This window comes from Epinephelus fuscoguttatus, linkage group LG10 (assembly GCF_011397635.1).
Source record: "Epinephelus fuscoguttatus linkage group LG10, E.fuscoguttatus.final_Chr_v1".
NCBI lineage: Eukaryota > Metazoa > Chordata > Actinopteri > Perciformes > Serranidae > Epinephelus > Epinephelus fuscoguttatus.
In genome coordinates this window covers 44,974,558-45,001,884 of record NC_064761.1, presented here as the reverse complement: position 1 = coordinate 45,001,884, position 27,327 = coordinate 44,974,558, and the positions used below count along the sequence as shown (strand labels likewise).

General features: G+C 43.5%; 3 protein-coding genes across 3 annotated transcripts; all 3 read left to right on the top strand.

Moving 5' to 3' along the window:
* The first annotated feature begins 370 nt into the window (after positions 1–370).
* On the top strand, positions 371–3,113 carry LOC125895567 (tripartite motif-containing protein 16-like). Its single transcript, XM_049587506.1, has one exon. The coding sequence runs from the start codon at positions 545–547 to the stop codon at positions 2,228–2,230; it is 1,686 nt and encodes a 561-aa protein (XP_049443463.1). The 5' UTR covers positions 371–544; the 3' UTR covers positions 2,231–3,113.
* Positions 3,114–5,766: 2,653 nt separating this feature from the next.
* LOC125895571 (E3 SUMO-protein ligase ZBED1-like) lies at positions 5,767–17,636 on the top strand. Its single transcript, XM_049587512.1, has 3 exons — positions 5,767–5,904; positions 5,977–6,060; positions 11,625–17,636. The coding sequence occupies exons 1-3, from the start codon at positions 5,883–5,885 to the stop codon at positions 13,022–13,024; spliced, it is 1,506 nt and encodes a 501-aa protein (XP_049443469.1). The 5' UTR covers positions 5,767–5,882; the 3' UTR covers positions 13,025–17,636.
* Positions 17,637–21,786: 4,150 nt separating this feature from the next.
* LOC125895578 (T-cell acute lymphocytic leukemia protein 1 homolog) lies at positions 21,787–24,164 on the top strand. The gene is made up of 3 exons (XM_049587522.1): positions 21,787–22,026; positions 22,903–22,959; positions 23,355–24,164. The coding sequence occupies exons 2-3, from the start codon at positions 22,917–22,919 to the stop codon at positions 23,837–23,839; spliced, it is 528 nt and encodes a 175-aa protein (XP_049443479.1). The 5' UTR covers positions 21,787–22,026; positions 22,903–22,916; the 3' UTR covers positions 23,840–24,164.
* The last annotated feature ends 3,163 nt before the right edge of the window (positions 24,165–27,327 follow it).

Here is a 27,327-nt window from a genome sequence, read left to right as displayed (position 1 = left end):
TGTGAATAAATGCAGGTTTGTTTCAGGCCCATTGAAACTGAAATGTTTTGTCACAGATGTTTCACAGTGGATCATTAAATATGAGAGAAAATGATTCAACAGTAACTCAGCTGTTTGATGACACTTTAGTTTGATCACTTCCTGTCGTCACTCAGCTGCTTTTAACCAGGAAAAGAAAAGTGAACAGGCTTTGAGGACGAGTCAGAGACACATGGAGGAGGAGCCAACCAGGATTTAACCACTGCAAACTGTTTTCACATGTTGGACTGAGGCTTCATTTGAAAGCAGGAAGCAAAGTTCAAAGTGCTGCTGGTCGTCCTGGAATCAGCGCTCCCTCCTCTTCCTGCTCTCACACACAGCCAGCTCCACTCTGTTCCCTCCCCTTCACATCTACACTGTGAGGATGGGTGGAACCAACACGGTGGTGACGTCACAGAGCTGACAGGCTGCATTCGCTGCATGATCACATGATGTTTAGATCAGAGCTCAAACTACTTTCACTTCTCAGAGAGTGAAACTCACACAGTCACTGCCACGAGGTGAAATGGCGCAGCGAGGAGTTGAGCTGGACCGAGAAACCTTCTCTTGTTCCATCTGTCTGGATCCACTGAAGGATCCGGGGACTCTTCCCTGTGGACACAGCTACTGCATCAACTGTATTCAAAGCTTCTGGGATGGAGAGGATGAGAAGAGAATCTACAGCTGCCCTCAGTGTAGGCAGAGCTTCACACCGAGGCCTGTCCTGATGAAAAACACCATGTTAGCAGATTTAGTGGAGAAACTGAAGAAGACTGGACTCCAAGCTGCTCCTGCTGATCACTGCTATGCTGGAGCTGAAGATGTGGCCTGTGATGTCTGCACTGGGAGGAAACTGAAAGCCTTCAAGTCCTGTCTGCAGTGTGTGGCCTCTTACTGTGAGAAACACCTCCAGCCTCATCGTGACTCGGCTCCATTACAGAAACACAAGCTGGTGGAGCCCTCCAAGAAGCTGCAGGAGAACATCTGCTCTCGTCATGATGAGGTGATGAAGATGTTCTGCCGCACTGATCAGCAGTGTATCTGTTATCTCTGCTCTGTGGATGAACATAAAGGCCACGACACAGTGTCAGCTGCAGCAGAAAGGACTGAGAGGCAGAGAGAGCTGGAGGGGAGTCGACAAAACATCCAGCAGAGAATCCAGGACACAGAGAAAGATGTGAAGCTGCTCCAACAGGAGGTGGAGGCTATCAGTCGCTCTGCTGATAAAGCAGTGGAGCACAGTGAGAAGATCTTCACTGAGCTGATCCGTCTCATGGAGAAAAGACGCTCTGATGTGAAGCAGCAGCTCAGATGGCAGCAGGAAACTCAAGTGAGTCGAGTCAAAGAGCTTCAGGAGAAGCTGGAGCAGGAGATCACTGAGCTGAAGAGGAAAGACGCTGAGCTGAAGCAGCTCTCACACACACAGGATCACACCCAGTTTCTACACAACTACCCCTCACTGTCAGCACTCAGTGAAGCCACACACTCATCCAGCATCAACATCCGTCCTCGCCGCTACTTTGAGGACGTGACAGCGGCTGTGTCAGGAGTCAGAGATAAACTACAGGACGCTCTGAGGGACACATGGACAAACGTCTCACTGACAGTGGCTGAAGTGGATGTTTTACTGCCACAACCAGAGCCCAAGACCAGAGCTGAGTTCTTCAGATATTCACGTCACATCACACTGGATCCAAACACAGCATACACACAGCTGTTATTATCTGAGGGGAACAGGAAAGTGACATTAATGAGTGAACAACAGTCTTATTCTGAACACCCAGACAGATTCACTAACAGGCGTCAGGTCCTGAGTAGAGAGAGTCTGACTGGACGTTGTTACTGGGAGGTGGAGTGGAGAGGAGGAGTTTATGTAGCAGTCGCATACAAGAATATCAGCAGAGCAGGGGGGGGGTGTGAATGTGTATTTGGATTCAATGACAAATCTTGGTCGTTAGATTGTTACAATAACAGTTATTACTTTTATCACAACAAAGTCCAAACTCCCGTCTCAGGTCCTCGGTCCTCCAGAGTAGGAGTGTACCTGGATCACAGTGCAGGTATTCTGTCCTTCTACAGCGTCTCTGAAACCATGACTCTCCTCCACAGAGTCCAGACCACATTCACTCAGCCTCTCTATGCTGGACTTGGACTTTATTGTTATGATTCCACTGCAGAGTTGTGTGAACTGAAACAGTCAGAAGTCATTTAAGGGTTAAACTCTGTCTTTAGTCTCCATGTTTGTTGCTGACAGCTGATTGTTGTGGCGTTTCTTCACTGCACACAGATCAGCTGTCAGTCAAACATTGTGGGCGGGACTTTGACATCTTCTCCTGAGTTGTTGTGTAAATGTTTGAGTTTCTTCAGGTGCACTCTAAAATATGATTCATGGGGTCAGTGGGTAACGCTTCAAATACACAAGTTTGTCAGCAGAAACAAATGAAGTTGGGGCTCTGTAAAGATCCGAGCAAAGAAAATTGTTTTCCTGTTTTCTGATCCTATTAATCACCACATGGTTTATTCAATTCATGAAATGAGTCTTTGCTTTGTTAGAAAACAAGAACAAACTAAATTCCCATAAGAAATGATGTTGATTTATTTTTTACTTTTCTCCAGTGTGTGCTTTTTGTGTTAACGCTCCAGTGTGTAGGATTTTGGGGGATTTATTGTCAGAAATTGAATATTATATAATAAGTGTGTTTTCTTTAGTGTTCAATCACCTGAAAATAAGAATCGTTGTGTTTTGCTTAATCTTCTCAGTTTAGTGCAGCTACACTGTGCCACATGGATCTAATAAACTTGGGTATGACATCATGTGTGATGTCAGCAGACTGTACGATGACAGCGCCGACTGAATCACAGCCTACGATGTAACAGCTTCACATAGTGAGTGATGCTGCAGGGTTATTACTGCTCCAACTGGGAAGCTACACACAGAGAGACACATTAATACAATTACTAATATCATTGATGAAATGAATAACACAGTGTTGTCAACATGTTGATAAAATGTCTAAAAAATGTTTTTAATAATATGTCTGAAAAAATGTTTTTAATATGTCTGAAAAAATGTTTGAAAATTATGAATAAAATGTAAAAAAGAAGAAAGAGTCTGAAAATATGTTGATAGCATGTTAAAAAAAGGTGACAAAATGTCTGAAAATTATTTAAAAAGTAGGTTTGTTTCATTAACGTGTTTTATTCAGCTGACAACTTATTTTAACAAGTTCAAAAACAGTTTTGAAATTTTTGAGTAAGATGGAATTAAAATAAATAAGTTAGAACATCTTGAATAAAATAGTTTGAGCGTTAAATATCAACATAACCTTTGGATAAATATTAAGTTATTTATTAAACCTTTATTTAACCAGGCAAACTGCTTGAGTATTTACTCTGTAAGAGCAGAGCTGCAACTATTTAAAAAGATGGATGCAAACTGTTGCCTTGAATGTTTTTTAAGTTGAAGCAGTGGATTCTTTTTCAGAGCGTGGCGCTTCTTCCTGTCCAGTCAAGTCAAACTTTATTTGTAGAGCACATTTAAAAAACAGCGTCAGTCGACCAAAGTGCTGAACAGTCCTAAAATACAAACAACAGATAAAAACAGAAGGAAACAACAATAAGAAGAGAAGAGAAAAGAAACAGAGCAAACTGCAGCACAACAGAGGATGAAATCAATTGAAGTTGTCAGGCTGGAATCAATCGTACGCCAACGAGAAGAGGCGGGTCTTCAGTAGCCATTTAAAGGTTCCTGTAGTCGCAGCAGTTTTTATCTGAACAGCTGAGCTGAGGCTCCATCGCCACTGTTTTTGTGTGTACTTCAGGGAACATCCAGGAGCATGTGATGGGTCGACCTCAGAGCTCTAACTGGAGTATGAAGATACAGTAGTTCTGCTAGATAAGGTGGACCGTTTCAAAGCTTCAAAACCAGCAGTAACATCTTAAAATCAATCCTAAAATGGACAGGAAGCCAGTGGAGGGAGGCCCACACTGGGCTCATGGGATCCCCTTTTCTTTCTCCAGTTAGAAGACGAGCGGCTGCGTTTTGTAATAAGTGCAGACGACGAGGTGACGACTGAGCTCCGCCCACACACAAAGAATCACAGCAGAGAGGTCATAAAAGCATCAAGAACTCTGTGGAGATCTTTGGGACAGAGACAGGCCTTTACCTCAGCTACAAGTCTGAAGTGGAAAAAGCTGGTTTGACAGCTGAACTGATGAGCTGATCACATTTAAAGGAGACGTCAAAAATCACAGCGAGATGTTGAACGAAAAGTCGACAGTAAGACGTTAAAGGAGAAAGAAAAGCAGCAGAGTCGTCCAATAGATGGGCTCGTCCAAACAAAACAATCTGTCTCATTGTCATCAGGACTGAGGACGTTTCAGTTCATCCCAATATTCCTGTGTGTGTTCAGCCATGGAGGCTCTCACTGCTCATGATGACGGTTGTTGAGATGAAGTGACATTTCTCTGCATGAAGATAACGTCAGCTTCTCTGGGCTCTAAACGTCTCATCACTCTTTGTATCCATGTGTTTGTATGTTGTTGTTTGTGAAGACAGAACGCCGCAGAGCTCCTTTACCCTCCACACTGAAAACCCATTTCTTCTCACTAGCTTTCAGCACCAGTTCAGCATGACAACTTGGTTTAGTATTATTTATTTTATCTTGATTTGTTTTTATTACGTTTTATTGTTTATTTTACCATGTGTTTTAGAAAGGTATATTTATATTTATTTTATTTATATTTGTTTATATGTATTTACATGCATAGCCTGTACAGCACTTTGGTCAACTGAGGTTGTTTTTAATGTGCTATAGAAATAAACCTGACACTTTGTTCTCTGTGGAAACAAATCCATCAGCACACTATTTGTTTGGCAGAGCAGATGTTGTTGTTATTGATGATCCATATGATACACAGCTGAGAGTCTTGTGTGGATGAAGTTTTTTAATTTAATTTTTAATTTAATATACTTTATTAATCCCTGAGGGGAAATTCAATTTTTTTCACTCTGTTGTCATTAACACACAGGTCCGAACACACACATGCACAAACAGGGCCTATACATGCACTAAGTGGAGAGATGTCAGAGGGGGGCTGACAGGCGCTCCGAGCAGTGGGGGGGTTCAGTGCCTTGCTCAAGGGCACTTCTCCAACTACCAGTCCATGCTCCATATTTTGGTCCGGACAGGGACTTGGGGAGGGGGAATAAATAAGTTTGTTCTTCCTCCAGCTCCTTTTTCAACATGTCAGTCAAATCATTATATGTTGTTCTCAGTTTTCATGCTTCCTTTAGTAACCTGTCTTTTTATGTCTCTTTACTACTGTATGATTATTTTGTTTATTTGCTACTTACATGTGTGAACTAACTGATACTGACTGACATCTATCCATCTGTCCATTCTGCATTTTCAGCATCCACACGCATTGTCTGCAGGAACTGTGTTTTTAGTTCAACTGCCATTATTCCTGTTTATTACATACTGAGATATTGTGTTTATTACATATTGAGAAGTCTAAATAACATTCTCTAATAAAAAAGAACAGTGTCAGACTCATACGTGAGATTCAGCCAACAAACTTTTACCTCTCTTTGTTCTTCTGTTTCATAGAAACTCCTGACGTTTACTTTCATTTCATAAGAACAGAAACTGAGTGTGAGTCACACCTGCAGGCCTCAGACACGTCAGGACAGGTGTACTCTCACCTTCTGTTTAATGTTCAGCCACACCCAGGTGATAGAGGGGCGTAGAGCAGTCAGAGCAGAGCAGACACAGGTGAGACCTGAACAGAGAGGACGTCCAGTCGTCAGCAGCACTGAGACAACCTGAGGAAGAGGAAGAAGAAGCTGAACCGGCAGTGAGATGGCTCCAACAAGAGGCTCATGTGAGTTTCTCTTCATGAAAACTTGAAATGCAGCAAAGTGAATATTGTGCTGACAGTGTTTGTCCTGAACAGTTGGACGAGGACGTGACAGGCAGGGGAGAGGACACAGAGGAAACGGCTTCCAGCCACCGAGACGGGATCAGATCAGGCAGAGAGGTGTGTCGCTGCGTTACACTCACACATCACAGGGTCACAAATATATCTGTCAGAGGCTTTGTTTCCTGTCCGCTGCGTAATGATCTGGGTATTCAGCACAGACACCTGCGACCACACCTAAGAAACACAAGTCAGCAGCCTCTTCACTGCGCATGTTCAAGGCGGGAAGAGGCTCACTGGAGACGAACTGAACCTCTCCTGGAGAGTGGACGAGAGCAGGCGGCTGCAGCAGGGGGCGGAGACAAAAAGCTGCTGTCGGGTTTGACAGTTTCCAGCAGCCTTCAGTCTGAAACACTCACATCCTGTCTGATATGATGTTGATTTATTAATAATATTAACAGACCCATATATCAGTTTGTTTTCAGTCTCCAGTTGTTTTATAGATTGATTTATTAAAATGTCTCACAGGTGATCTGTACTTTATGTTCATCGTTCAGTTTGACCTGTCGCCTCAATGTTTGCTGTTCACAGAATAACCTTTCAAATCAAATCACATCTAAATACCTGAAATTCAACATGACAGGTTGAACTAAAACCTCATCTTGTTGAGTCAACATCTGAACCAATCAGCTGTTAGATCAAGTGAGAGCCAGGCCTTTCCCATCATGCTCTTGGTCTTACAGTCGGTGGAGAGCAGCTGCGACACCTGGCTCTAAAAACTGCACCTGCCTCGCTGTCACGAGATTATTGCTGTACACGTTTGCATGACGTCAGAGCAAGTCGGGACGAAGTCGGACACAAAACTAACCGGCATGCATTGTGCACTGATCGCCGGTGATCAAATCTGCGCAGGCCTGGCTCATCTCCAACGAGCCCGGATGTCGAGCCCGGTCTCACTCCAAAGTCGTCAAAATCCAGCACTTGGATCGGCAGCGTCAGAAACCAACGTAACCACGTGTGTGTGTTGGCTAAACGTAATCACGCGTGTGTGTCGGCTAAACGTAACCACATGTGTGTCGGCTAAACGTAACCACGTGTGTGTGTCGGCTAAACGTAATCATGTGTGTGTGTGTCTCGGCTAAATGTAACCACGTGTGTGTCGGCTAAACGTAACCACATGTGTGTGTCGGCTAAACATAACCACGTGTGTGTGTCGGCTAAACGTAACCACGTGTGTGTCGGCTAAACGTAACCATGTGTGTGTGTGTCGGCTAAACGTAACCACGTGTGTGTGACGGCTAAACGTAACCACGTGTGTGTTGGCTAAACGTAACCACATGTGTGTGTGTGTCGGCTAAACGTAACCACGTGTGTGTGTCGGCTAAACGTAACCGCGTGTGTGTGAGTCGGCTAAACGTAACCACGTGTGTGTGTTGGCCAAACGTAACCACGTGTGTGTGTCGACTAAACGTAACCACGTGTGTGTGTGTCAACTAAACGTAACCACGTATGTGTGTGTCGGCTAAATGTGACCACGTGTGTGTGTTGGCTAAACGTAACCACGTGTGTGTGAGTCGGTTAAACGTAACCACGTGTGTTGGCTAAACGTAACCACATGTGTGTCGGCTAAACATAACCACGTGTGTGTGAGTCAGCTAAACGTAACAACGTGTGTGTCGGCTAAACGTAACCACGTGTGTTGGCTAAACGTAACAACGTGTGTGTCGGCTAAACGTAACAACGTGTGTGTGAGTCGGCTAAACGTAACCATGTGTGAGTGTCGGCTAAACGTAACCATGTGTGTGAGTCGGCTAAACATAACCACGTGTGTGTGTCGGCTAAACGTAACCACGTGTGTGTTGGCTAAACGTAACCGCGTGTGTGTGTCGGCTAAACGTAACAACGTGTGTGTGTCGGCTAAACGTAACAACGTGTGTGTGTGTGTGTTGGCTAAACGTAACAACGTGTGTGTGTGTGTGTGTGTGTGTTGGCTAAACGTAACCACGTGTGTGTGTCGGCTAAACGTAACCACGTGTGTGTCGGCTAAACGTAACCGCGTGTGTGTGTGTGTGTGTGTTGGCTAAACGTAACAACGTGTGTGTGTGTGTGTGTGTGTTGGCTAAACGTAACCACGTGTGTGTGTCGGCTAAACGTAACCACGTGTGTGTGTGTCGGCTAAACGTAACCACGTGTGTGTGTGCTGGCTAAACGTAACCACGTGTGTGTCAGCTAAACGTAACAACGTGTGTGTGCGTGTTGACTAAACGTAACAACGTGTGTGTGTGTTGACTAAACGTAACCATGTGTGTGTGTCGGCTAAACGTAACAACGTGTGTGTGTGTTGACTAAACGTAACCACGTGTGTGTGTGCTGGCTAAACGTAACCACGTGTGTGTCGGCTAAATGTAACCACGTGTGTGTGTGTGTGTGTGTGTGTGTGTGTGTGTGTGTGTGTGTGTGTGTGTGTGTGTGTGTGTGTGTGTGTGTGTTGGCTAAACGTAACCACGTGTGTGTGTTGGCTAAACGTAACCACGTGTGTGTCGGCTAAATGTAACCACGTGTGTGTTGGCTAAACGTAACCACGTGTGTGTGTGTGTGTGTGTGTGTGTGTGTGTGTGTGTGTGTGTGTGTGTGTGTGTGTGTGTTGGCTAAACGTAACAACGTGTGTGTGTGTGTTGGCTAAACGTAACCACGTGTGTGTGTTGGCTAAACGTAACAACGTGTGTGTGTGTGTTGGCTAAACGTAATCACGTGTGTGTGTTGGCTAAACGTAACAACGTGTGTGTGTTGGCTAAACGTAACCACGTGTGTGTGTGTCGGCTAAACGTAATCACGTGTGTGTGTTGGCTAAACGTAACAATGTGTGTGTGTGTGTTGGCTAAACGTAATCACGTGTGTGTGCTGGCTAAACGTAATCACGTGTGTGTGTGTCGGCTAAACGTAATCACGTGTGTGTGTTGGCTAAATGTAACAACGTATGTGTGTTGGCTAAACGTAACCATGTGTTTGTTGTTGACTTGAAGTCAGTTGGCGGTGTTGTACTGACGTAGTGCTTTTATTTTGAAAGAGACTGTATGCAAACTGTACATTTCCTGTAAAAACAGAAGTGTATGTTTTTTATTTTTTCACTGGTAATAGGTTTGTCTTGTAGCAGCGGAGGGCGTGGTGTGTAGGGCTGACTCATCGACATAATCGATTATGAAAATATGTCGATTTGCAAACATGCGTCGCCGAGTCGCAACAAATGAAGCTGCACTTGCCAACAAAGTGAAAATGAGTCCTGACAGGAGAAAAACTGCAGCACTGACACTCAGAGAGACGGCAGCAGAGAGCACCATCCTGTTTACTGCTGGTCTCCACCCAAACATGATACATATCAGGACTATCAACAACAAACGTGTCTCTGTCAGACTGAGTCACTTTAGCTTTGTGCACAGCGTGCACCATCTGATGGTGTTATCCACTGTCTGATATGTTGTGTTTGTTAACGAGCAACATTAACTAACATGGCAGATGGTTGTTATGCTCTGTAAACGGTTTCATTATTTTTTTTTTAAATGATCAGTAAATAAGTTGTTCGATGACTCGACTAATCCAAAAAAAGAAAAAAGATGAAGAATAATGGTTAGTTGCAGCCCTAGTATCAGCAGGTGTCCGGTGGCACATTTATAACCACGGTCTACGCCCGGTGAGTCAGGACATGTGTCCACGTGGCGTCCTTCTTCAGCGGGGACAGGGCGCTGGGGAGCGCTTTTTTTGATGACGCACTGCTCGTGGGTTTTGTTTCTATGACAACAATATCTTCACACAAACATTAGACTGGTAGCTAATAGGAATGTCCCGATCCAGCTTTTTCCATTTCCGATCCGATACCGATATTACAGCCTTGAGTTTTGGCCGATACCAATCCGATCCAAGCGCGTATTATACATATTCACTTATTTTGTTGTCAGTCATGTTAGAAAAGGTTTGATCAAGCGATATTACTCTAACAAGAACAACTACTTAATCGGATTAGTTAGAATGATCCACAACAGTTGGTATGAGAAACTGACCTGTTTATTGTTAACAGGGTTAAATAAACAAACTTTAAACTTGAACATTAACATTAAATAAAAAATATAGCTGGTTTGCTTTGGCTGCTTTGGCCCCTTAATAAATAGAAAATAGATCAACACAAGAAATCTTTAAAATGTCTAACATTGAAATTAAAATAGCAGCAAGACTCCACACACTTGTGCTTTGGCCCCCTAATAAATAAAAATAGATTAACACCACAATGCAGCCTTTCCTTTTCAGTTATTTTAGTAGTGTTTCTGTAGTCCATCCATGGCTCCAGTTTCACTAATTGTGCCCAAAACAATGCCATCAGTGCTCTTTACTTAAACAGTAAGAGTGTAAACCAAATAAAAATATCACTCTCAAAAAACCAGAGCAGAAAACAAATCAAGTCATTTAGCTAAATTGACCGCTACTCTTCCTACCCTACCCTCCGTGTGTGTCTGCCGTCTGCATGCTGGCCTGGTGGACTGATAGTAAGAGCTGGAGCGGAATGGACTGCTTGAATCGCGGAGCGCTGGGCTGGCCGGAAAACCTGGATCAGTCTCCATGAAAAACTGGATCGGAGTTCTTGGATCGGCATTTTTTCATGCAGTCCGATCCAATGCCGATGCCCGTTTTTTGCTAATATCGGTATCGGACATCCCTAGTAACTAACATACTGCTACGTCAACAGAGGGTCGATTGCACAGTTAACAAGCTAACAAAGCTAACGGTGAACACCACACTCAGCAGCATCATCCAGTGATGTTGTCTTGTTGTGACTGCAGCTGAGCTAAAGCAGCGACGTCATGGCCGTCTATCTAAAAAATACAGCAATTTTCAATGAGGAGCACTCAGAACGGCCGCACAAAAAATGCAGAACGGTCTGAAAAGAAAAGCACCTGAGCATGTCTCTTTTTCTCTAAGCAGCAGCATATTCTCTCTCCTCACTGGGAACAAATGAAAAATGGTGCTGGCGGTAAGAAATAAACGTAATGTGGCCACAGGCTCTCAGACTGCAGACAGGCCGAGGCTCGGATCACTGGCAAAAATGCCTTAGAGAGCACTTAGAGCACAGAAACATGAGGCGTGTACAAACGCAAAAACAGCGAGCAACAAGTTTAATTCACGTTAAAAACAACCACAAAAAGCTTCATTTTCATTATAAACTGTAAGCTCAGGTCGTTTAGCTCGGGATATTTCTCAACCTCAACAACAAGTCTCTCCTCATTCATTCTTCATCACACACGAGACACAGCAACAGCTACAGAGCTCTCTTCATTGTGAGGAGAGGAGTCGAGCTGCTGTGGGAGCTGGTCTGTACACGCACAGAGTGAGTGGAGGAAAAATACATTTAATTCAGGGGCGTCGAGGCCGGAAAAAGGACAGTGGCGTGAAGTGCTACAGGGCGTCCAGCAGTGTGACATGTGTCTAGCTGCCGCCGGTGTGGGGTTGTACATTGAAAATAATGGGGGCGTATTTTTTGAATCGCCGGGTTCAGCACTGGTGTGTTTTTAGCTTAAGGGTGGTTTGGGCTCAATGACATGATCTCCTGCTCACAACACAATAATCACATGATGTTCATGAGCTAGAGAACCATTGAAAAAATGTATCCTGAACTTTAAATCTGTTTCTTCCCCCAGCTGGGAACCAGGAAACACAAACAGCAACTGAGAGACGTCTGTTGAAGATGGTTGTGTCGACGCTGCAGCCCTTGGTAATCACACAAGATGCTAACTTTCAGAGTTTCGTTAAAGCACTGGACCCCTGTCTTCAAATTCCCACCACATCTGTGATCCGCTCGCAGCTGCTCAGCTTCTACCAAGAAAAAACAAACAGGTTGCGATTGATCTTGGCCTCCGCTGACCACGTTGTGCTAACATGCGAGCTGTGGGCCTCCGGAGCTGAAGACTCCTGTCTGACCGTGGGTTGCCATTTTGTGAACAAGTATGGGAACCTCGAGTCTTACATGCTCCAAACTACCAGCCTGTTCGGAGACGATTCTGCAGCCAACATTCAGAATCAGCTCTCAGCCGTCATGGCGGCGTGGGGCATCGAAGAAAAGGTCCACACTGTGATCAGAGCTGGGATGCCACAACTGAAAACAGTTAAAACCAAATGGACACACATGCCTTGTTTTGCTGACACCTTGAATGTGTTATTTAAGGATCTGATGAGTGACGAGGAGCTGTCGAATGTTCTCACAAAGTGTCAGAGGATCGTCAGGTTCTTTACGTATGATGCTGAGGCTGAGAAGATGCTCAGAGAGATTCAGAAGAAGCTGAAAGTGACACAGGATGAGCTGATCGTGTACTCTGGGGACCGATGGCTTCCCTGGTTGCAAATGCTTCAACGACTGAATGAGCAGTACAAAGCCATGGTGATGGTGCTTGATGGCAGAGGCAAGACAGATTTAATTCTGAATGAAAGCGATAAAGAGAAAATCAGGAACATCATCTCAGCTCTGAAACCCTTGAAGGAAGCAGCGTCCACAATGGAAAAGGGGTTTGAGACCATTTCGGCCATGCTGCCACTGCTGAAGAAACTCATGAACAATCTCAGAGAGGAAGAAAAGAAAAAGAATCTTGTGGCGCAGACACTGTTGTCAAAATGTGAAAAGAAATTTGGTGACGTAAACAACCACGTACTGGCTCCCATCACGTTCCTCGATCCAAGATTCAAAAACCAGCTGGGAGAGCAAAACAAAAAACAAGCGATGACGAAGATCATGAAGGATCTCGCTGCAGGTCCCGCCTCCTCCTCTGCTCCTTATCTGAGGGCTGTGCTGGACAGGTACATGGACCATGAGTCCACTTCAGAGACGTCAAACCCTTTGTCCTGGTGGAGGCACACAGGAAAGCAGCATTACAGTGAACTAAGCCAGCTCGCTCTGAAGAAACTTGGGGTCGTCTCTACCGCTGTTCCCCTGGAGAGAGCTTTCTCTGATGAAGGTGATCGATTCTGTAAACTTAGGAGCTCCATCGAGCCCGAAAACCTCAACATGATCCTGTTCCTCAACAGCAACTGGTCCACAATATCTTAGATACAAATCTGTTGATCTCTGCACAGATGAAAACACACAGACCCAACTGAACTCACCCCAGCAAGCCAAGTGACGCCCGGTTAACGTCGTGTTGACGTCATTCGGTGATGTTCCAGACTCGTCTAAATCACGGCCAAATAGGCGACGTTTTAGACGTCATTTCCAGGACGTCCTCACCAAGACGTCACCTCGACGGCTTTTTAATGACCCTAAATGACCACATAACCGTCCAATTTATGTCGTTGAGAGAACGTCTTGGTGACCACGTCCTGGAAATGACATTCAAATGTCCTCCTATAGAGGGAATCGCCTTGTTGTTTACAAATACTTATGGGTAGAAAACCAGCAGAGTTTTTATATATATATATATATAAATATGCAGGGGTGGGTAGTAACGCGTTACAAGTAACGCACGTGAGTAAAAAAGTAGTTTTTTTGAGGAACGAGTACTTTTTAAGTTCCTTTTTTAAAACTGTACTTCTACTCTTACTCAAGTATATTTTTGAGCCAGTAATCTACTTTTTACTTCACTACATTTGCCATTTACCTTCGTTACAACTACTGTATATAGTCCCTCGGTGGCAAATAGCCGCGTGAGTAAAAGCGCGCACAGTCCGTGTCCTCTCACCGCGGATGCTGTGATTTGATGGTCCGGTACTCACTGTAGCCCACTCTTATCAGACCCAATAATAATAAGTTACTGTGGGCCTATATGCCATGCCTTTTAATAAAATTACCAGAGGAGTTCACTGAAAAGCAGATAATGTCTGAATTACTCGCGTGCGTCCCCGGTGAAAATCACTGACATGCATGGGGAATACAGCTTCTACAGGCTCGCCATAGCTCACTGTCAGGACTCAGGGACCAGAATTCTTCGGGATGGCGATATTTCGGTGTGGCGGCCTGTAACTGTTGGATAAATGGCCCGTTCGGATAACTGGGGCTTTACTGGTATAATGCAATAGCACCACCCAGCGGTGAAACCCGTGTACACGAAAAAAATGACCAGAGCCAAGTTGAAATGAAGAGCTTCTTTTTGTTTGAAAAGAGCCAACTAAGTTAGCATGTTAGAGATTTATGCACATATAATCCCAGTTTAGGACATATTTCTTACAAAACAAGGGAGAGATGGGATTTTCTTTTTGTTACTGATACGGTCATTTGTAAAATAGTTCACCTGACACCTGGTGATCTGGCAGGAAAGTCCTACAGGGACCTGTTAAACCTTTACAAACACATTTTGGCAACATGTGAAGCTGGAACTTGGGAACATTATAGTACTATTGTTTACCATATATTGTTTCTTAATTATTTTATTGGATTTTATTTATTTTGTTAACAGCGAAAAAGACGTAGAAAAGACAAATTAGTTGGGATGTCATTTCTGTTTTTAAAGCAAGGTCATCCACTCAAATTACAGATAGGGAAATGGAGAAAGAAGAGGTTAGGTGAGGAAAAGAGGGGCAGAGTGAAGGAGATGGAGAGAGGAAGATCGGTACCCGCTTCATTAAAAAAAAGTTTGATCAACAAGTGCTGTTTTTTCATTATTTTGCAGCACCCTAAAAAATATTCAAATGGAAAGTAACTTGTACTTGAGTAAATTATTAACCAGGTACTTTTTACTTTTACTTGAGTAGGTTTCTGAAATAGTAATTTTACTTCTACTTGAGTCATTTTTTATGGCAGTAATTGTACTTTTACTTGAGTACAGATTTACAGTACTCTACCCACCCCTGTATATATATGTGTGTGTGTATATATATATATATATAAACTCTGCTGGTTTTCTACCTCTAAATAAATACATTAATTAATACATGTATATAATAGAGATGGGGTAATAGTCTCTGATGTGACTGGTCATGATGTGACTCGATCACGACCCAGTCGGGCTCTCTCGGACACGTCCAGGTCCGTCTGTGTTTGCTGGGACAGATTAGCCCCGGGCCACTGCGTCCTACAAAACTCCAGGATGCTGCGATCACAAGAACTGACACAAATTCAGCCAATCCCCCTGAATTCTGCACAACCTCACCACTTTGTCAAAACAGGAACAACCTCCTTTTACTGTCGAGCTGCTGCTGTGTTAGCTCGTGCTAACCAGGCAGAGAGAGCAGGAGGACAGTGATCCAAAGCGATGGTCCTGCAGCACTGCATCAAAGCTGCATTTCAGCTCCCCCCATCACAAACAGATTGTAATTCTGCGGGAAACACCAGAGGCTCATAGAAACAGGCATCAAACTATATTTGCAATAATCACTTGGCCCCAAAACTTTACTGCAAAAAAAACGGCTCTGAACTCAAAACATGAGCTGCAGCTTTTACGAAGCGCTGAAATCAGACATTTCAAAAACAGCCCATGAAATATGGAGGAGCTGATAAAAAGACCTCTTCAGTGTCACAGATGTTGAGGTGACGACAGGAACTTTATTTTCAACTTGAGGTTTTTTGTGTTTGTCTTATTTAGTGTGCCGGGGAAGCACAAGGCAACAGTGCTTATTATGCGTCCGTCCTCTTCTGCTTCACCTTCTGTCTGGACTCTCGCTGCACTACTCGTCTCGTACTGTCGCCAACACAAGGACAAAAAGACAAAAGTACATCAACACATGCAGAATAATCAGGGACAGTGTGCTATGACTTTAATCCCCCCGGCCATTTCCACAACAATCTAAAAAAAAACACCGCCTCTCTACACAATCCTTGTAACCGACGCAGACGTGCAGTGGAGCGTTTCAGACGCTCCCAGGAACTAATGTAAATACACCCCTTGTCTCTGTTGGATGAAGCTGCGCTGCACAGATCAGTTCTCTTGCTAACAGAAACTGTACATGAAATATAAATACAGCGAATGGATGTATTTTTAACAGCTAAATATCTTCATAAGGATTACTGATGGTAAAACCTCTGCAGCAACAAAACCGGGTTGCAGACGGACCTCAGAGAGCTGAATCGTCCTTCTCGACTCTCTTACATCAACATGGCAGCAAAGAGAACTGAAACAGGGACTAATTCATCACGTACGGCGTCTAGCTTTAGTGGATCATAACATATCAGGTTTGGAATTAATCTGCAGATGCTCCGGTTCAAAATGAGACCAAACTTTTCTATGGACGTCAGTTTTTGAACCACAACAAAAAACAAACCAAAACATGAGGCTAACAGCTCCAGTAGTTTGTGAGACCAGCTGCAGACAGATTCACATGCACACAAACCCAAAGGTTAAAGACGTGAGCTTGTGAGGTCATCGTGGGTTCAGCTGCCGGACAGGGACGATAAAAGTGGTGAATAAAAAGTGATAAAGCGGCGCTCGTTACCACCGCTGAGCCTCTCCAGTCCTCCTCAGCAGCATGTGGAGCTGAAACAGTGACACTGGCATCACAGATCAAAGATAGCACTGAAAAAGGAAACGCTGGTGCTGAAAAAAGGCATTCAAATTGTTTTATTATAATTATTTTAAAAATTTTTGCATTCTTAAGTTTTTCAAGACAATCGTCCGTCTTAACTGTTTTTTTCACTGACAGTTTTGTTTTTGTTTTGTTTTTTTAAATTATGAGACAAAATAAAAAAAAATAAAAAATAAAAAAAGTAAAATAAATAATTCCAAAGATGGCTTCTGTCACTTCAGGTAGTTCTTTTCAAGCTATTTAATTTTTCTGATATGTTTGGTTTTAATTTGTTATTTGATGTCATTTAAAAAAAAAGAAAAAGGGAGAAACTGAGGTCATGATTGACAGCTGTGTGTACCAACCGGTGTGCTCGCTGTCTGTGGCGCTGCTCAGGATTTAGTCGGACAGTGTGTGGGCGGGAACTTGATACTGGCAGACTTTGACTCCAAGTGATGTCAGTAGCTCAAGATGGCAGTGGTCGTATCTGAATATATATATACCTACATACATACATACACACATACATACATATGTATGTATGTATATATGTATGTATGTAGGTATGTATGTATGTAGGTATGTGGTCTCACTCTGAAGTCATCGAATACTGGCGCTTGGTCCGTGACTTCAGGCGTCAGACAGCGATGATGATGATACGCAGCTGGTCAGTGTGTAACAGCACCTGACAGCGTCAGAGGGGAAACACAGCAGGACAACAACAAAAGTTAAGGCAGTGGAAATATATATATAATAAAATTATGTAAAATTAATAAATAAAGATAAGAAGTAAAATTTTAGTGGTTATTAGAAAATTGTTTTCAAAATTCTATTTATTTTAATTTCGATGCTAAAACAGATCAGACTGGTTATACTGGGCAGCTCCTGTGTGTGTGTGTGTGTGTGTGTGTGTGTGTGTGTGTGTGTGTGTGTGTGTGTGTGTGTGTCCTGCAGCCAGCAGGGGGCGCCACCACCACACAGATATCTGAACACAAAGTTTCACTGATCGTCGTCTGTTCTTTGATTCAACTAAAATGTTGAAGAGATTCAGGTTTAAGATGATTTTAAGTGTGTGGAACAAACTGCATGTTGAAAATCTGTTTTATAACTCAGACAGTTTCTTGCTCTGATGATGTCATGTACTCAGTTTGATTTCTCTGTGGCTGTGATGTCATATTCATGTGAAACATCTTGTAACTATAGAAATAAAGTTTATGTGTTTAATTCCAGAGGTGGAGGAAGACTGTGTTCTTTTACTGGTGTGAAAGTATTAACGCTCCTCTCTGCGCTGCAGGTCTCAGTCAAAATCTATCCTCCTGGGACCCAGAAGAAAAAAGTTTTGATATCATGATTTGTTTTATGTAATTTAAGTATTAGACTTGAAAGAAACATTTTGCATCAAAAATATTATTTATTTATTTTTCATCACACGTCCTCTGTAGAGGACATCGGGACTTAGTCGGGTCTTAAATTTCAGAGTTAGTCAATGAGTTACAATGGGACTATGGGGTATTTTATGCTTTATCTCTAAATATATGAGCTACTGAGGACTGTTACTCCCCTGGAATTATGATGTGGCTGTCTTCAATGTATCCCGGCAGCAGCGTTAGCAGTGTCCCGGTACATAGCATTAGCAGTCTCCTCAGCTGTATTCCGGCAGCAGCGTTAGCAGCAGAGAAGCCGGACTTGCTCAAACAGTTCGCTGGAAAACCGAAGATCAAGGACGCGGCAACACAGCCCTGCCACGGCAGCTGCCCATGAGCAAACAAATCAGTCTCCAGCGTGCCGCTGTCCAGCAACCTCAAATGTGTAGGGGCGGACAAGACTCGCGGCAGCATTTTGAATTTGACCTGCAGTGTCAGAAGCCAATGAAAAAAGGCGTCTTGGACGTCGGCGTGATGCTCAGCTGGTCGCTGTTATAGTTTTAGGGCATCAGGGGACAAGGATGAGAGTCAAGGTGATGAGAAGAGTGGATGGGTCCAACAAACACCAACCTTCACCTGGGAGAGCAGTGTTCACTGTGCACCTGTTGTTGAAGGAAACAAAACATCAGTTGGTGGTGTTGTACCGACATAGTGCTTTTATTTTGAAAGAGACTGTATCAAACTGTACATTTCCTGTGAAAACAGAAGTGTATTTTGAAAACAGACAATGCATGTAACAGGCTGAAGTTGACACGGCGTCCCAGAACGTCAACAACCAACACACCCAGGGTACCTTGGACGCCATATGTGGACGTGGAAAGTCCATGACCAAACGTGGACATGTGACGAGGTCACAGTGAGGATGAGTTTCTCCTCATGATGAAGTTCTAAGAAAATCCTCAGAATTATGATGTTTCCCCTTAAAGTTAAGACTGAAAGTTTCCCCTTAAAGTTAAGATTTAAAGTTAAGACTTAGAGTTTCCCCTTAAAGTTAAGACTTAAAGTTAAGACTTAGAGTTTCCCCTGAAAGTTAAGACTTAAAGTTAAGACTATGAGTTTCCCCTTAAAGTTAAGACTAAAAGTTTCCCCTTAAAGTTAAGATTTAAAGTTAAGACTTAGAGTTTCCCCTTAAAGTTAAGACTTAACTTTAGGACTTAAAGTTAAGACTTAGAGTTTCTCCTTAAAGTTAAGACTTAAAGTTGAGGCTTAAACTTAAGACTTAAAGTTAAGACTTAGAGTTTCCTCTGAACGTTAAGACTTAACATTAAGGCTTAAACTTAAGACTTAGAGTTAAGACTTAGAGTTTCCCCTTAAAGTTAAGACTTAAAGTTAAGACTTAGAGTTTCCCCTTAAAGTTAAGACTTAAAGTTAAGACTTAGAGTTTCCCCTTAAAGTTAAGACTTAACATTAAGGCTTAAACTTAAGACTTAGAGTTAAGACTAAGAGTTTCCCCTTAAAGTTTCCCCTTAAAGTTAAGGCTTAAAGTTAAGAGTTAAGGTTAAGGCTTAAAGTTAAGGGGTGGTCCTGGTAAAGATAAAAGTCGTCCACAGAGCGTGTCAGACCTGATAAGAGGAGACAAAGTGTTGGGAGCAGGAGGAGGAGTTTAAGAGTTTCTGAATCAGAGGAGAAAATGGTGGAAACACAAAGAGGTCAGAGAAATATTCTCCAAACACTGGACGACAGAGGAAATGAGACGCTGCAGATCAGATGATGTCATCAGGGATACACACACATTTCCCAGCTGACTCTGTAACGTCAGAAACAAACTGATGACATCATCACTGAGGTATGTGAGGTCAGAGCAGCAGTGATGAGTTGAGTCTGTCTCAACCTTCATCAGCAGTGATCACACTAACACTGACACTGTCACAGTCTGCAGTTCATCTCATGTCCACTGGGTGTCCTCACACCTTACAGGCTCACAGAGGGGCGTGTCTCTGACAACCAATCACATCACACCTAACAACAGGGTCGACCACACCTCCTCACTGAGGTCACAGTTTCTGTCCCTTCATCACTCACACAACTTTCCTGAATCACTGCTGACCTCTGACCTCTGACTGCTGGCTAAAGGGTTTTAGGCTGAGTTAAGGAGCTCTGTGAGCCAGTCGTCCCTGATGTGTAACAACTATTGATTACCAATAACCTGATTGATCAGATGAGAGCAGAGCAGAGAACTATGACTCTCTCTGTGAGCACTGAAGGACAGAAACATGTCTTTTCTCTCACTCTGCTGATTTTCCTCTAAATTCAATATTTGATTCAAATGTTTAGGCTTTAAAATAAAAACCATAAAATCAGTGTGATTCACTGCGTCACAGCTGAGGTGTGTTCCACAAAGCAGGTTATGTGAAAACTCAGAGTACGTTAACCCTGAGATGAGGGAAACTCTGAGTCAGTCACCATGGTAACAGACTCTGTGAACATAACCTGCTCGCTGACAGGTTTCCTTCAATAAACCCTGAGTTTCTCTCTGTCTCCTCCCTCTTACACGCTGTTTCATTTCCTCATTCATTCAGTCCGTGTCAAAGCTTGTATCGAAGCGCATTCATTAGCGGAGATTTACCGTCTGTCACAGTCTAAATCCTGCTGGATATTAGTTTGTTACTCAGGACTGTCTGAAGTTACTGAATTTATGCACATCAGTCATTTCTTTGGACATCAGCTTTTGTCTTAACATTCAAATATTACACAGCGAGAATTCACCCTCAGCTCAGAATCAAACCTCTGTCCTTTTTATATTTATTATTTTTATAACACTGTGCACAAGGATCAGACTGTCAGTCTGTCAGAGCAGCTCCCACATGTTTATTGCACATAATGTGTAGGTCTAATTATTTAAATGTTAAAATGGGTATGAAGCTTTAGACATGTAGTATCAGTGACTAATGATCTCTATCACTGATGTCACTGGTCGCACTGATGGAACATAACTCCTATAGCCTAATATTGGGGATTATATGTTCATATTTCTGAGTGAGCAATGGTGCAGCATTTCACTGTCTTTACATTTACTACATTTGTAGCTGAAATAAAGTCACTGAATGCTGTTGAGTCAAGATACAAATAGATGTGCAACATTTTCAAATCTACTGTATTTTAACCTCAACGTCTTTTCAGGTGCAAATCACCAAACATATTATTACTGGGTCAGACTGTGAGTTTACAGTCATGTCTTTATGTCTGTGATCTATAGCCTAGCCTATATGTTTGAAATCTTCTGCCTCCTGTGTTTTTCCCCATCAGATTAAACCTGAACAAATATATTATGATATATTATTAATATAATGTAATGTATCTACAGCCTGATACACAGTCAGATTCCACCACTTTATCTTCATTAAGGAAATGTAAGTCTGATAAATGATGAATAAACTTTTTTATTAACTTTATGGTTAACTTATTGACACTTTCCTCGCTCTGACTCAGGCTCTTCTTTTAAAGATAAACGTGCACCGTCTGCTACACATGCATTAATATCTCTACATCCACTGGATTAAAATGGAGGCGCTGTCTTTTATTTACCTGTTGCCATGGTGAATCGTGGAGTCGGAGCTCCATTGATGATGGCTTTTTATTGTCGGCTTAACTCAGAGTGAACATACTCAGAGTTGACTGAACTAACTCAGATCAGCTGTTCTGCAACCGGTAACTCAGAGTTTCCCATCTCAGAGTAAATCAGCTCAGAGTTCAGGGTTAGACTCAGAGTTTGTTGAACCTCCTACCTGGTCAGCAGGTTCATATGACGTCACTGTTTGTTTGTTCTCTAGAAACTAATTCGGAACTATAAACACTTTGTTTATGATTGTATAGTTTGGAGCTCTCTGACTTTTTAAAAATTAAATTAAAGCCCCCCCCCCCTCCGGGAGCTCCGGGTCGTGACGGAGGAGCAGACGCCGGAAAACACGACTCCTGCAGGGGGCGGGGCGGGGAGGCGGCCCCTGGACCGTGCAGGTCCCTGGGGTGCTGCTTCCTGGACCCGGTCTTTAATGGGACAGTCTTTTAGTGAGGGGTCTCCATGGAAACGACGCGTCACGACAGCAGAGAGGGACGCGGCCCGGTAGCCTATATAAGAGGCGGCGGAGACACAGAGACACACACAGACACACACACAGACACACACAGACACACACAGAGACACACACAGACACACCTGTCTGCAACCTGCTGCACGAGCCCTCAGCACCTCCGACAGGTGAGACATCTGACAGGTTATTAAACTGCTTTAAATCTCTGTAAAAAAAAAAAAAAAACTTCTCATGTTCAGATTCTGTTGTTGTTGTTATTATTGTTGTTGTTGTTGTTGTTGTTGTTGTTGTTAAAGAACAAACAGGCTGTTTTTTTGTTTAATTTAAAATGAAGTTTTTATAAAAGTCAGTTAAAGATGTCATCTGTGTCTGTTTACACATATTTAACAGTGTCTTGGTTTTGTTTTGGTGCATGTGCTGTAGGTGTGTGTGTGTGTGTGTGTGTGTGTGTGTGTGTGTGTGTGTGTGTGTGTGTGAATATTTATCTTTAATGTTCAGTTTACTGGTTAAATGTATTTTTTAAAACAGCATTTATTTTCTCAGACTCATTCTTGGACATGAAATATTGTTGTTGTTGTTTACTGTGCGCTGGTGTTCTGGTTTTCTCTCTTAAATTTTTAATTTTTATTTTCGTTTCTTTTGCATGTTTGAAATAAAATTGTATCTTTGACTGTTCAATAACTGATAAATAATATTTGTATATTTTGTGTATTCAGTGGCTCAGCAGCAGAAGAGTTTGTGTTTCACGTCCTTTAAATATCTTCATCACTGCAGGTTCATCTAATGGAGACGTATTCACTAAAATATGATGGTGTTATTCTCTGAGTTCATTTCTCACTGACCTTTGACCTTTTCTTTGAAGTCAAGGAGCACTTTTTATTGATTATTAGTTTTTGTGATAAACTGACTTTTACAAGTTTGTGTTTTAAAATCTCACTGAAGGTTGAAGAGATCCAAACACTCACTGACCTGTCTGTCTGTCTGTCTGTCTGTCTGTCTGTGTGTGTGTGTGTGTGTGTGTGTGTGTGTGTGTCTTGATCCAGGTCGCTGCATCACGATGAAACAAAGATGGACTCCATGTGAGCTCGCCCTCGGTCACGGTGAGTTCACACCTTTAAAACCAGAGATCAGTCTTCAGGGCGCAGACACAATCATCTCTCACTTTTTACAGTGTATTATTAGAATTAATTCACACATTGGTTTAAAAAGCTTCAAATTAAATAAAGTTTCAGTTTCAAATAAATATTTTTTATATTCTGTCTTTAAATGATTAAAATGGATTTTAAACAAAGTGAAGTTCACTCTGCTGGTTTGTTTTCTGCTTTAACATCTGAAGTCAGTCAGTAATCGTTGTGATGTGATGATGACGTCACTGATGTAAAGGTGCGTCACGCCATCACAACATCACGCCATCACGCGACCCTCCAGAGCAGCTGGATTTTCTTCTTCATGTGTCTCTTTGGACTCCAGCTGACCCCCTCCTCTCCCCCCTCAGGTTCTGGTCCCCAAGTCGTCCGCCGGGTGTCCACCAACAGTCGAGAGCGTTGGCGTCAGCAGAACGTTAACGGAGCGTTCACGGAGCTGCGGCGTCTCATCCCCACACACCCTCCCGACAGGAAGCTCAGCAAGAACGAGATCCTGCGCCTCGCCCTCAGGTACATCAACTTCCTGGAGCAGGTGCTGACGGAGCAGGAGCTGAGGGCGGCCCCCCGGGGCCGAGCGGGGAGCCTGGAGCAGGAGGACGAGCTGCAGGGGGCGCCGTCACCGGACTCCAGCTGTGGGAGTTCAGCCGACGGAGACTCAGACGGTCTGACGGAGGAGCAGGACTGTGGAGGGCTCCTGCAGCACCTCCACCTCACACCCAGCCACAGCTGGACAGAGACCAGCAGCACCAGTCCAGACTGGTCCACCAAGTCCAGACCAGCAGGGGGCGTTAGAGCCGTCTGTGCTGACGTAACATGTAACGAAGGTTGTTGTTGAAGCGATCTTTAAAAACAGCAGAATGGTCCTTTAAACACACGTTGTTGTTGTTGTTGTTGTTGTTGTTGTCATGTGATATTCACATTGATCAGTTTCATTATTAATGAATTATTAATCAGCCCGTCGCTGACACGTGTTTTATATTCTGTCAGAGAAGAAGAAGACGCCGACGTGTTTCGGCAGAAGTCTCAGACACCAGATTCAGTTTCTTTGATGTCAAAGAAACTTTTGGTGATTTTATTGTTTGTTGATGTTTGTCATCTGTGACGTGAAATGTTTCTGGAAGAATTCAGAAAATGAAAATATTAAAGTCTTTTGACACTGACGCCGTTTGAATACCTGTGTTAATCATTATTACATGATGAGACTGACACACACTGAGTGCTGACATCACTCAGGGTGGATAAATAACAACACATGATCATGAGGGTCGACAGTGATGATGATGAAGGTGTTGGATGAAGCAGCCGGCGTCGTCAGGAGGCTGAAACACAGAATTTAGATTTGATCCAAACAAAATGAGGAAAAGTTTGAGACCAGCGTCATCGACATCATCAACGACCTCGTCCTCCAGATCAAAGGGTCAACATGTCTGTGTTCAGCGTGCGGCCATCTTGGCCCGTGTGCGTAACTGAGCTGAAGAGTTACTGTTTGAACTCAAACATGTCCGCAGACGTCCTGATGGCGTCGGCCTGCAGCTAACTGAGGTGGAGGGGCCGCGGGGAAACATTTAGCGTGTCCTGACACAGAGCAGGTCAAAGGCAGTACGCCAAAAGTACCAGGATGTTCCACTGCATCAGGTCACGTTCTGCCGTCTGCAGGCCAGCATGTTCCCGGCTGTTCTGACCCACAATCCTCTGCACAGCCGACACAACCTCACCCAGACGAGGCAGAGCAGGTCATCAGCTAATCTGAAGATGAGCGGCTCAATCAACAGCTCCTCCAGTCTGTAGGTCCAAAACACTGAGCTCCAGACTGCTCCTGATGGCTGCTCATCACTGTGTGTGTGTGTGTGTGTGTGTGTGTGTGTGTGTGTGTGTGTGTGTGTGTGTGTGTGTGTGTGTGAGTGGTTACTGAGGAGTAGGTGGCTCCTTGTACAGCAGCCTCGACCACCAATGTGTGAACGAGTGAATGTGACTCAGTGTTAAAGCTTTGAGAGGTCAGAAGATCAGAAAGGTGCTGTATTAATGTAGTCCATTTACCACTCAGCTGATTGACAGCTGACTGACAGCTGACTGACAGCTGATTGACAGCTGACTGACAGCTGACTGACAGCTGATTGACAGCTGACTGACAGCTGACTGACAGCTGACTGACAGCTGATTGACAGCTGACAGCACATCATGTGGCCAATGACCAGTCAAACAGTAACAACAGGAATATTAATAGTTTAAATCTGAATCAAACCTGATCTGTGTCTGAATTATTCTGGTTTCTGTTTGTCGTCTGAGTCGAATCGACCTGTCGTGTTGAAGCAGCAGTAAACAGTAAACAGTAAACAGTACACAGTAAACAGTACACAGTGTGTGGAGAGGCGGGACGATCGGCTTTACATCAGGTTTTTAAAGAATGATGAGCACAGGAGAGGAAGTCTCGGCCCAGTTACCTGCTGGCTTCACCGGACCTCCTGAAACATCGTCCCTCGCTCCCCGCAGCTCGACACGACGCAGCTCAGAGGAGAGTGGACGCAGCTCTGCAGACCTCTGTGAGAATCTTCTCTCTCACTGAAATCTATTTGTGCAAATCTTTAATTCATTCACAAAATGAATGATTAAACCTGTTTGTTCAGGGAGGTGTTACACACTCACACATCTGAAGGTTTTCACTCAGGCTGTCAGAATAACACGTTCATTTCAGTTTGTTAATCACAGAAACATAACATGTTGAAAACATTACCTCAGCATTAGTGCCCTTTGACCCGGTGCGTCACTGAAGGCCACAGAGTCTTTGTCACATGATGGAGGCAGACGAGACGACGCTGCTCGGCCCCGTGAACTAGCTCCTCACGTTAAGTAAAGAGCCTGGTTTCTATTCACTCTGAATTTTGTCTGGATTCTGGTTCCGGTCTAGAGAGCGGATCCGGAATTCACCAAAGTAAAACTTTAAATTCTGACACACCATCGATTTGGGGTGATGAGGGGTGTAAGAAAATCGATTAACTTAATGGCTTGGGGCTTTTCTTGTAAATTATATTCTTTAAATTAAAAAGTTTCACCGCATTTTTATTAGCTTGGTGCTTTTATTTTGACGGAAAGGCGCATCCATCGAATCCTGTCTCACTCGCCCTGGTTCCGGTTCCTTACCAAAACAGCCGCTAACAGCCCCAGACTACCGTGAACGGAACAGTTACATTTAAAAAACGTCCAGATGGAGCTGTTGATAGGAGCAGCGTTCTCTGCAGGTTCTGCTCCAACCATCAGAGAACGTCAGTCTGAAATATCACCTCAACACAAACCTGGAGGTCTGAGCTAGCATAGCCTCTGATGCTAACGCTAGCAGCCAGCCTCGTCACGCCACACTGGACCAGGTGTTCAGACTGAGTCAGTCTACCTGCAATCTGGAAATCCATCGGTAAAAAAACCCAAACAAACAAAACCTTATTTTTTCCTTCCTTTACCTCCGGAGGCACAGCCAGGAGTTTTTCGACTAATGGAAGTGCAGGGGCCTCACGCCCTTCACTTCCGGCGGTGCCCCCAGGGAATCACCGTGTTGTTCACAAATACTTTGGGTAGAAAACCAGCAGAGTTTAGCTATATGTCACATTTTTCACGTCACTATATCACCGTGTAGACTAATCTGATGTTTGTTAAGTCTATAAACACAATGACTGAACAAACGTTACTATTTCTGTGTGTTTTGCAATTAACATGGTTATTGTAGATTAGCTGGGCTAACCGTTAGCTGTTAACTTTAGCCGTTAGCGGTGTCTGTAATAACCATACACTGTATAAAAATAAGGTAATAACTCAATAAATGGTCCGTGAATAAAATATTTTTTCCAGCGGATATCTTAGTTACAACATGATTGAGCTAGCAAAGCAGTTTTGTGTTGCTATGTGTGGTATTTATTCAGTTTTGGGAAATCACGATGTCTAGAAAGCATCAGTGGCTGCAGCTGACAGGGACAGCTAACACTAGCAGCAAAGCTAACATCAGGACGTCATCCGTTAAAAGCCTCCCGTTGTCGGATACGACATGAAACTACTCCAGTTAGCTCAATCATGTTGTATCTAAGACATCCGCTGGAGAAAATATTTTTTTCACGTTGACGAGACGGCGTTTTGGGTGGAGCGGTCGCTATGAACCCGGAGCTTGCTGTTTCTGTTTCTACAATGTAAATTGCAGAATCTGTCTTGAGAGATTAGTGACCAACTCACTGACTCCCTTCAAACCAGTTTGGGTAGTCGAGGACAGGAGGACACCTGTGTCCAACATCCTGCAACATTCATTAAACACTTTAACAGCAGCAGCTGATTCATGGAGTCGTG